The sequence below is a fragment of the Giraffa tippelskirchi genome, chromosome 6 (assembly GCF_054371585.1).
Source record: "Giraffa tippelskirchi isolate mGirTip1 chromosome 6, T2T-mGirTip1v1.2.pri, whole genome shotgun sequence".
Classification (NCBI taxonomy): domain Eukaryota; kingdom Metazoa; phylum Chordata; class Mammalia; order Artiodactyla; family Giraffidae; genus Giraffa; species Giraffa tippelskirchi.
The window spans coordinates 142,807,830-142,820,003 of NC_137280.1; the positions used below are offsets into that span (position 1 = coordinate 142,807,830).

Below are 12,174 nucleotides of genomic sequence, written 5' to 3' on the forward strand. Positions count from 1 at the left end.
TTTGGAATGGTAAGATCTGGTACTTCATTTTGGGCTGCATCTATGTTGTTCTGGGGTCCTACACAATCCTTCTATTTTAAACATTCTGCTACCTGAATGTTTCAATCACATCTCAAGTTCTTGATGTTTCTGGTACTTTATTATAGACTAGAGGATAATGGCTTTCAACAACAGTAACCAATATTAAGACATTACATATTTCATTTTAATCTTACAAAGTAATTATTAGCTTTATTTAAAACCTAACCTTCCCAATTACTTAAATTATCCTTAAAAATCACAAGTAACTACAGGCTATATAATCATAAACATGTAAAATAAGAAAAACCTTATTTAGAGAGAAAAAGACTAATAAAAAAATGTAACATTTAACAGTAACTGTGTTTTTAAAGAGTCATCAAGAATAACTTCAAGTTTTCCAACTTTTTTGTATTAAGAATGAACTAATTTTATAAGATAGTAATTAATATTTGGTTGGTTCCTACCTACACTTTTGATTCTTTTATAATACTTACCTATTAAGGCTGTGGTAAATCGATTCATGGAGAGAGGTTCTAAATACATTGGTCCTTCATAGGCGGACTCCAGTTCACTCCTAACATAGTCCCTAAATAAGTAAAATAATAAGAATGTATTAGATATATTCTAAGCACATATAGGAGAGAGAAGCAGCTAAAGCACAGTATTCTTACAAAAAACATATTATGTTAATAACACTTCACATCTATACAAAGGAAATTTTTAGGTACAAAAAATTATAGAGGGATGACCTTCACCTCCTTCGCCCATGTGATGAAAACAGAATTCACTGAAACTGAATTTTACTTGCAGTGAAGCAGCCAAAACTCCACTCTGTTGGATTCTCTTTCTTCCCACGGTCTCATTACATAATTTATTCCCAGGAAAAAGCCAATTGATATGCCACCTCTCAACCCTACTACTTAACTGATAACACTTAACACTACTACATTAATTTCCCCTCTTTTCACTAGCTTCCATTATCCCTCCCATCTTATTTTCCCCAAAGTTTTTTCTCCAGTTATACTTAACTAGCTATAGGTAAAAACACAAACTAGTTAGAAAACTGGCTTGTAGCATGACCATCCTTAAAAGATGTCATTTTCAAGTCTATAGGAAATTTATAATTAGAATTATGATATTTAAGTAGGCTACAAATTTGAGATAAATTTTAAATCAAATCAAATTATTTCTTATAAAACATAATTCATTTAACATTGATCACTGAGAAATAACAAGATTTAATTAGCGGTCAAAGAGACTTTACGCTCTGAGAAAACAGAACTTTCAAGATAGAGGCAGAAAGGAAGAATTTATTAGTTAAGTTCAGTGGTAATAGAACATGGTTGCCTTAAATTCTTCTGACATCAAAGTAGGAAAATTTGTGTTAAAAAATTCTCCTTTTCTTCAATTGTTGAATAGTTTATTCACTGTACTTTAAAACAGGTTAAATACTTCAAGTATTTCTGAAAAACTCATATGTCTGTATTACCTTTTCCATGAAATTACTTCCTATTAGGCAATCAAGTGGAATTCCTTTAGCATAACACAGCTAACCAAGAAATGATCCTTACATAATCAGCAAGCGAGTACTGCCAAAAATCAAAACTAAAAAAAAACTAAAATAAAAATTTTAAGGCAGTTTTGGGAACGATTATAAAAATCAATGAATGACTAGGCTTCTTGGGTGATTTAGCAACTCTCCTCTATCACTCTCTGAGGATTATTTCTAACAAATAATGTATTAACAGTCTTTCTACTGACAGAGAAAACCAAATCCTCAAGGGGCATGCTTCTAATGTAGCAGTTGCCAACCAGGTGTGTTTGCCCCTGAGGCGATATTCTGCAATGTCTGAAGACATTTTTAGTTGTCACAGCTTCAAAGGGTGGAGTGCTCCTGGCACCTAAGTCAAGATGCCTCCAAAACATCCCACAGCATACAGGGCAGCCCCCACAACAAAGAAATGCCCACTCCAGAAGGTCAGTGATTGAAGCCCTGTTTTAATGTAGAGAGACACAAATGCTACACGTGCAAATTACATATAAATATCTGATCAATGTAATTAGTATATTTTATATAGTTTTAGGATAGAAAGCTAAAGAATGAGAATTACGAAGTTTTAAATAAAATACACATATAAGTACCATTTACATTTATGAAGTCTCTGAAAATGCTATTAAAAGAAAAATTTATATTTAAAAGAGATCTAACTTTGAGTCCCAATGGTGGTGCTAGTGGTAAAGAATGTGCTTGCCAGAAAAGGAGATATAACATCTCTGGGTCAGGAAGATCCCCTGGAAGAAGGCATGGCAACCCACTCCAGTATTCTTGCCTGGAGAATCCCATGGACAGAGGAGCTTGGTGGACTACAGTACATAGGGCCGCAAACAGTCCGACACGACTGAAGTGATTTAGCACGCAGCACACAACTTTTGAGTCCCAAAAGGACCTAGGCCTTTAAAATCAAATAATTTCTTTTTGGCCAAAGCATCTCTCTCTCAAATAGATCCAGTTTAAATAAAGTAACAAAGACAATCCATAAAGAGAAAGCAGACTGGTGTCTGCTGGAGGGGCAAAGGGGAGGGGGAATGGAAATCAGTACTCAAGAGCTGCAGGTTTTATTCTAGGGGGATGAAAATGTTTTGAAATTAGATAATGGTGACGGTTGCACAACATTAAGATCGCACTATATGCCACTAAACTGTTCACTTTAAAAGGTTAAATCTGTTACGTGAATTTCACATCTACAAAAAAGGGGAGCCTGCGGGAGCAGCTAGAAGATAGCCAGAAGAGGACCTCAGTCCCCGGAGCTCTCTCCTGCTGAGGGCGAGGGAAGGAGGCGGCAGAGTTGGGTTCCCTGTCCTGTTTCCTCCCACGTTTGCTTTTGTCATCATGTTATTGGTGTTTCATAATAAAACTCGGCAAACTCAACATCAAGAATTTCTTACTGCTGAGACATTTGCTAATTATTTCTGTATTATTTCCAAGCCTACTTCAGTTTATCCTCTTTTTAAAATCCTCTTTGTTTTTCTTTAGTCCCTTACCGAAAATTCTAATTTCACATAACAGAACTTCTAAGGTAAATTAACATTTTTACACTTGTTTAACTCAAAAGGAATTTGCTGTATACCTGTGTTGCTAGCACACTGCTAGGCCTTGAAAATGCAGCAGTAGACAAGAAAAACACAGCTGTTGCTAGGATGAAGCTCACAGGCCAGGAAAGAAGATATACATTCAACACTTATCCTAACAATTACTTAATTACAATTGTTACAAATGCTGGAAGAAAAAAATACAGAATGTTGTCATGGTTTTTTAAAATTTAATTTTTATATTCACAGCCCTGTTTATTTAAAAATTATCTTTTATTATCTTCACTTCTAGATTTATACTTTCCATTTAGCTTGCTTTTTATCTCTCATTTTATTTCATAAGGTGATTATAATGGATTTAATGCAACAGTTTCCTTTTCTTTTAACCTATATTCCTTTGGTTGTTTTGGTGTTTTTTAAGTCTCCTCTCAGCTTTCTAATTCTTTTTATGATTTTCTTTTTGGTTCCTTCTCTCTTTCCATGTGTCACAATTCTGTGATCTGTTGAGATTATAGGACCCTAGGGAACATCTCATGCTAGTGCTGTCACTAAAGTGTGTCTGCCTCTTTTGTGACCCTATGGACTGGAGCCCGCCAGGCTCCTCTGTCCACGGGATTTTCCAGGCAACAATACTGGAGTGGGTTGCCATTTCCTTCTTCAGGGAATCTTCCCAACCCAAGGATCGAATCTGTGTCTCCTGCATTGGCAGGAGAGTTCTTTACTGCCGAGGCACCAGGGAAGCACTACAAGGGATGTCTACATTTCAGAATAATCACCACCTTTAGCCAAAATGACAACACCCTGATGTTAAGCAGTTTCCTCCCTACTAGCTCTCCCACTCTCCCCTCTTGACTAGCTCTCTCAGTGCTTCAATCTCCCTCAAGGACTGCCCGACCTGTCAGGGGAACAATCGTCCTACCCCAGAAATTAACATCTTCCCTAGGCACCTTAGACCCTCTTTCCTTTCCTCAGCTCCCCTCTCTTAAAGACAGCCTTCAGAATCTCTGAAAGCTTACTGAGCCTTCACTAAGGCTCAATAAGCCCCACTTCAATAAAGACAGCCAGGACCAGGAAGCCCGGAGTCCCTCATGGGGCCAGCTGAGCTTGGCTTGCCAGAGCCAGGGCAGTGACTTTGGTGGGGACTCAATTGGTCTTGCCAAGCAGCCACTACTGAGCTGTCTCTTCTGAGAGAAGAATCTGGGCACTGTCTGGGCACTGTCTCCCAAACTATACAGAAAGACTGGAAGAAGAAATAAAACAAAAATCAAAAATCAAAACAACATTAACAAAGATCTCTACATCTAAGTTATATACAACTTCAGGACATCTCATCCTGGCAACTCTTGGTTATTACTCAGTCTCAACAGAGCAGGTCACTTACAACATTAAAAAACACAACGGTAAGCCTAATGAAGAAGGATTCAGACAAGGAATTATCCAAAATTCCGTAAGTTATTTTAGGCCAAAATTTAGTCTGAGGCAAGAGTCATGAAATTCAGATTTTTAACAGAATTTTATACTTAAAAATCTTAAATCTGAATCAAAGGAGATGTTTAAAGGTAGAATTAGAATTTTCCAATTTAAAGATCTAAAGAGTAGAATGTATTAAGTAGGTCAGAAGCAAGAATTGCTGTTTTCTACTTGTAACTGAGTAATATCTTCCCCTTCTTAAACCACTTATACAACTTATACAATGCTGACAATTAACACAGAGCACCAATAAACTGAACACTTTGAAAACCCACTTCTCTACATTCCCCATGGCAGCCTTCTCTTGTGGTTCCAACTGTTTTGGGAAATAAGGAATGTGTAAGATGTATACCAAGAGCCCCAAGGATGGCTTACAACTGGAAAAGTTTCTGCTATAAATAGAAGCATAAGAGTTATAAAAAACAAATAACAGCAAAACTTAGGAGCTTATCAATTCATCAGCAGATCAAAGACGTTCCTTTCTAAGTCTCTTAAGCAACCTGTCTGGGTCGCTGGACAACCGAGAACAATCTGCGCATTCTGGCCACTTAAAGCTTCCCAACAATATTAATTCCAAAGAAACCTAATCTATTTGTACACAGAACAAAGCCGTGAGCCCTTCAAGTTATCTTTCGCAATGTGTGCAAACAAAAGGCACTGCTCACTTAATCACTGGATGGCCAAGGAATTACCCTGAGATGTTCAAACATTGCCATCTGAGTACCTATCACACCCTAAGCACTGAATAAGCAATTTAAGAGTTCATTTCCCCAGGGTTTTAGTATTTAAATCTTCTCTGGGCACCCTGCTTCTTTCTTCAGCTTCCGACTACCTGCTAAATATTTAGTGCCTGGATCTGATAATGTCCAAAAGAAGAAAACACATCACACATTGAAATGGGTCAATTTTATTCCTTATATTTAACTTTTAATTACATAGTGAAAAAATTCACTTTTCAGTTCTGTTATCTAACAGCAGTAGTTGTCAGCTGGAAAAATTTTATTCCCCAGGTCATAACATTTGGCCATTAGGGACAGTTTCTGGTTTTACAATTGTGGGGAAGGGGTGCTCTGCAATCTGTGAGCAGAGACACAGTATTGATAACATGCTGTAATGCACACGACTGCCTCACAACAAAGAATAACCCAGCCCAACATGCTAACAATTCCAATACAAAGAAACCCTCATCTGTAGCTTTGAATGACACAAGCTTTCCTAAAATGGAGGGCTAGTTATCTGTATGAGACATATACGTAACTCTTGGGAAAGTTTTACATTTGAAATCAGTTACACACTGAAGAAAAGGATGAAAGAGAGTAAACTTTTATTGTTTAAATCCAATAGGCTCTTAAAGTCATACACATACAAAATTGATGCACTGGCTCATAAACCTAAACAATAAAACAAGAAATTTAAAAATAATGAAGTTTAAAAGTTTTAGAGAGAAACACTTAACTGTGGAGGTAAACCATCAAAACATCCTCACAGGAATGGTCATAACAGTCTGTCAAGTTTCTCTTTTTTCCACAGCAGTGCTGGAGTCTCAATTTTAAAGTAGGATTGGTACTGGAAAATATATTCCTTAGAACAGTGGTCCCCACCCTTTTTGACACCAGGGACTGATTTCATGGAAGACAATTTTTCCACGGACCAGGGGTAGGGAGATGATTTCAGGATGATTCAAGCACATTACATTTATTGTGCACTGTATTTCTAATCTAACACTGCTGTTGATCTGACAGAAGGTACTGGTCCACAGCCCAGAAGTTGGGGATCCCTGCCTTAGACCACTCAAAATGAAAAGCATAGCTTAGAATTTTAAGAATTAAAGAACCTGACATTTATCAAATTCAGTGAGTTCAATCTGAATAGTAATATTCAATTTTATACTAACTGAGCCCATGGGATTTTCTAAAGTTGAATTTTTCTGAAGTGAAAGTTACATCCATTTTGTCTTTTATTAATTTTTATTAGAATATAGTTATTTTACAATGTGATGTTAGTTTCTGTTGTACAGCAAAGTGAATCAGTTATACATATATACATATACACTCTCTTAGAGTCCCTTCCCATTTAGGTAACCACAGAGCACTGAGTAGCATTCCCTGTGCTATTCAGTAGGTTTTCATAGATTATCCGTTTTATATAAGGTAGTGTATATATGTGAGTTCCAATCTCCCAATTCTATCCCACACACACCTTCCCCTCCTTGGTAATCATGTTGGTTTTCTACATCTGTGACTATTTTTCCTTTGCAAATATGTTCATTTGTACAATTTTTTAGATTCCACATATAATTAGTATTATACAGGTTATAACCATTTTATAGACATGGTCTAAACACTTAAGAAGAATCAGCTTCATTGTGTGAATTAAAGGCATACCTTGTAGATCCTGTGCATTCAGTTCCAGACCACCACAATAAAGTGGATACCACAACAAAGTGAATCACATGAATTTTGGGGTTTCTTGGTGCATATAAAAGTTATGTTTACACTACACTGTAGTCTAAGAGTGCAATAGCCTTATGTCTAAAATATACGTGCATACCTTAATTTAAAAAATGCTTACCATCATATGAGCCTTCAGAAAGGCATGATGTTTTTGCTGGGACTTCCCTGGCAGTCCAGAAGTTAAGACTCTGCACTTCCACAGCAGAGCGCATGGGTTGGATCCCTGGCAGAGAACTAGGATTCAACACGACACACTGCATGGCCAAAAGAGAAATCTTTTTTGCTGATAGAAGGTTTTGACTCAGTGTTGACAGCTGCTAACTGATCACACTGGTGGTTGCTCAAGGCTGGGGTGACTGGCAATGTCTTAAGATAACAAAGAAGAGTGCTTCACTGAGTGAGTCTGAAGGATTTCTCCACAGCATGCAATGCTGTTTGAAAGCATTTTACTGATAGTAGAACTTCTTTCAAAATTACAGTCAATTCTTTCAAACTCTGTCAGAGCTTTATCAGTTAAGTTTATATAATATATAATATTCTAAATCCTTTGTTGTCATTTCAACACTTTTCACAGCACCTTCACCAACAGTAGATTCTATCTCAAAAAACCACTTTCTTTCCTCATCCATAGGAAGCAGCATCTCATCTATTAGAAAGTTTCTGTTATGATTTTTGCAGCAATTCAGTCACATCTTCAGGCTCCACTTCTAGTTCTCTTGCTGTTTCCACCACATTTGTAGTGATACCCTCCACAGAAGATTTGAACCCCTCAAATTCATCCGTGAGGGTTAAAATCATCCTCCGAGCTCGTTAGTGTTGCTATTTTGACTTCTTCCCATGAATCACAGATGTTCTTAATGGTATCTAGAATGTTGAATCCTTTCCAAAAGGTTTTCAATTTACTTTGCCCAGATCCATCAGAGGACTCACTATCTACAGCAGCTATAGCCTTAAGAGATATATTTCTTAAATGATAAGACTTGAAAATCAAAATCAAAATTACTCCTTGATCTATGGGTTGCAGAAATGATATTATATCAGCAGGTATGAAAACATTCAAATTTGTTATACATCTGACAGAGCTCTTGGGCAACCAAATGCATTGTCAATGAGCAGTAATATTTTGAAAGAAATCATTTTTCCTGAGAAGTAGATCTCAACAGTGAGCTTAAAATATTGAACAAACCATGCTGTAAACAGTTATGGTGTCATTCAGGTTTTGTTGTTCCATTTATTGCATACAGGTAAAGTAGACCTTAGCATAATTCTTAAGGTCTTAGGATTTTCATAATGGTTAGAGCATTGGCTTCAACAAGTCACCAGCTGCATTAGCCCCAAACAGAGTCAGCCTGTCCTTTGAAGCTTTGAAGCCCAGCACTGACTTCTCCTCTCTAGGTACAAAGTTCATCTTCTGCCAACAGAACACTGTTTTGTCTATACTGAAAATCTGTTCTTTAGTGTTCAGTTCAGTTGCTAGTTGTGTCCGACTCTTTGTGACCCCATGGACTGCAGCATGCCAGGATTCCCTGTCCATCACCAACTCCCAGAGCTTATTCAAGCTAATGTCCATTGAGTCAGTGATGTCATCCAACCATCTCATCATCTGTTGTCCCCTTCTCCTGCCTTCAATCATTCCCAGCATCACGGTCTTTTCAAATGAATCAGTTCTTCCCATCAGGTGGCCAAAGTATTGAAGTTTCAGCTTCAGCATTAGTCCTTCCAATGAATATTCAGGACTGATTTCCTTTCGGATGAATTGGTTGGATCTCCTTACTGTCCAAGGGACTCTCAAGAGTTTTCTCCAACACCACAGTTCAAAAGCATCAATTCTTTAGTGTAGCCACCTTCATTAATGATCTTAGCTAGATCATCTAGATAACTTGTTGCAGCTTCTATATCAGCACGTTCTGCTGTACCTTGTACTTTTATGTGATGAAGACAGCTTCTTTCCTTAAAGCTCATGAAACAACCTCTGCTAGCTTCAAACTTCTCTTAGGCAGCTTCCTCACCTCTTTCAGCCTTCATGGAATTAAAAAGAATTAGGGTCTTGCTCTGGCCCTGGTTTAAGGGAATGTTGTAGCTGGTTTGATCATCTATCCAGATCACTACAACTTTCTCCACATCAGCAATAAAGCTGTTCAGCTTTCTTATCATTCCTGTGTTCACTGAAGTAGTACTTTAACTTCCTTCAAGAACTTTTCCATCATATTCACAACTGGGCTAAGTGTTTGGCACAAGTGGCCTAACACTCAGCCAATCTCAGCTTTTACCATGCCTCCTTCATTAAGTTAAATCATTTCTAGCTTTTGATTTAAAATGAGAGACATGACTCTTCACTTGAACACTTAGAGGCCACCATAGGGTTATTAATTGGTCTAATTTCAATATTAGTGTGTGTCAGGGAATAGGGAGATCCAAGGAGCAGGAGAGAGATGTGGGACAGCCAGTCAGTGGAGCAGTGAGTACACACACAGCCTTTGTTAAGTTTGCCATGTTATATAGGTGCAGTTTCCGATGCCACAGAAACAATGACAATAGTAACATCAAAGATCACTGATCGTAGATCACCATCACAAACACAATAATAATGAAAAAAGTTTGAAATATTGCAAGAATTTCCAAAACATGACCAGGACAGGAAGTGAGCAAGCTCGGTTAGAAACATGACAGGATGGATCTGGTTGATGCGAGGTCGCCACAAACCCGTTTGTAAAACACGCAGGATCTGCAAATCACAGCAAAGGGAAGCCTAACAAAACAAGGTATGCCTGTACATGAATTAAAGAAAAGAGAGACTCAGCTTTTCAAGAGTAGGAAATTTGCTGTTTAAGGAATTAATATTTGCAGATGTCTTTTTCTATAGCCCATTTGTGAAGTATCAAATGAATTATTTAAAATATCCAAGTATTGACTTTCTGTCTCAGGGCCATACTATACTCTGCTTTGATATAACTAGACTAGAGTGATATGGAAAATATCCGTAAATCATGTAAGTGATAAGGGACTTCTATCTGGAATACATAAAGAATTCCTACAACTCAGTTTTTTTTAAAAAAGACAACCAGTTAAATAATGGGTAAAGAACCTGAATAAACATCTCTCCAAGGAAAATTCACAAAGGGTTAATGAACATATGAAACATGCTCAACATCATTAGCCATCAGTGAAATGCAAATCAAAACCACAATGAAATCCCACTCCATACTTACTATGATGGCTATACTGAAAATGACAGAGGTCAACAAGTATTAGCAAAGATGTGGAGAGACTGGAACCCTCATGCCCTGCTGGTAGACATATAATATAGCGCAGCCACTTTAGAAAGCAGTCTAGTAGTTCCTCAAAAGTTTAAACATATTATATGATCCAGCAATCCCACTCCAATGTATAAGCAGCCCCCCCCATAAGTATGTCCACACAAAACCATGAATGTTCACAGTGTTACTCTAACAGGCAACAACGCAGAAACAACTCAAATGTCCACCAATGGATGAATGGATAAACAAAATGTCATACAACGAAATATGATTTGGACAGAAAAATGAAGTCCTGATACACGCTACAGCATGGATGAGCCTTGAAAACAGGCTAAGTGAAAGAAGTTAGGCATAAAGGACCACATACCATACAATTCAATGTACATGAAATATCCAGAATGAGCCAAACCGTAAGATAGAAAACAGACTGACGTGCCTATGGCTGCGGAGAGGGGCTGGTAGGAAATTGGGAGTGACTGCGGATGAGTACAGAGCTCCTTTCTGGAGTTATGAAAATGTTCTAAAATCAATTGTGGTGATGCTTTACACAGTTCTGTGAATGTATTTAAAACCACTGAGCTGTATACTTTAAATAGGTATGTGAATTACATCCTAATAAAGTTGTTTTCTTTAAAGATACTTGTTTATGAAGCTGCCACATGAAATATGAACTATTAAGCTTTTTAAAACTAAAAAATTCAGCCTTAAGATTCTATGAGATTGGCCAAGACTCAATATTTACTAAACGTTGACATTTTATTAATGATTTAAGAATTAACACATCTTTGCTAACTTTTTTGAGATAGCATCATATAGTGTAAATTACACTAAAAAGAGAAACACTAAAATATGCCACAACTTGAAATTTGTTAGTTTAATATCAAAACCAACTCCATCAGATAGGCACTGTCTTATTTTATAGTTTCAAAGAAATAACTTGTCATGGTAACATATTTCCTAAGAAGGGAAACTATTTCATACCCTACTAATTCTAAAACTAGTTTTCTTTCCATTAACCATGCTCTCTCCCAAAAATTGAACTAAAAATCAGAAAACTTGGATTCAAGTTAAAGTCTGGGATCATCCCCTCCTAGCTGTTTGCCCATTTCAGTTCTTTCACCTGTAAATCTCAAAGGATTATAGTAAGGATCAAAATAACATAAAAAAATAAGAAATGTTTTTGTACACTGTAAAATTTTCTTACAATTCTTTTTACTGTTTAAAATAGATACAAACTTTCTGATAATGAAAATAAACTGTAAATACTGGTAAAAATATTCCCATAAACTAAAAGTAGTAAGTCAAAATTGCTAAAGAATGGTTAGAAAAAGGCTTTTCTTTATCTCTGACACTACAGGGTCCCCTTTATCCCTACATGATAGAATTTTGACCTCTCTAGAAAAGCCTGGATGATGATACTGCAGATGAAAATACAGCTACATGGTTTCGGCCATCACTGAACCACACAGAAACCAAAAAACCATAAAGGGAAAGTGCAGGTTCACTGCTTTTTCACCCAGAATTATAATAACAAAATTAATTTTAATAGCTCTGCCTTCAACTTTAAGATTTCTTTGACTGATCATCAAAATCCTATCAACTCTAAAAAGCTATCGTTAACACAGCTACAGCATAGAATACTCTACCATGAAAAAAACCATTTTTTAAAGATTAACAACACAGCAAAATGCTCACAAAACATTGCTGCATAATAAAAACGAGACATAATAGAGTAAGTTAAAATCCACTGAGCCCTTACAACATGTCAGAAATTGTGCTAAGAGTTTAACATGCTTAATCATAATAAATCCTTATAACAGCTCCTTAAAATACTATTAGCATTTTACAGGTGAAGAAACTGAGACGTATCTTTCTGATAAATG

General features: G+C 36.8%; 1 protein-coding gene across 27 annotated transcripts in view; it reads right to left on the reverse strand.

Annotated features, from left to right (window-relative positions):
• RNF145 (ring finger protein 145) overlaps window positions 1–12,174 on the reverse strand; it is a 116,719-nt gene that overhangs the window by 31,444 nt on the left and 73,101 nt on the right. For all 27 annotated transcript variants that reach the window (XM_081500550.1, XM_081500548.1, XM_081500551.1 and 24 more), the window contains one exon: window positions 516–607. In XM_081500550.1, coding sequence (XP_081356676.1) covers window positions 516–607 — 92 coding nt within the window. The remainder of the gene's footprint in view (window positions 1–515; window positions 608–12,174) is intronic.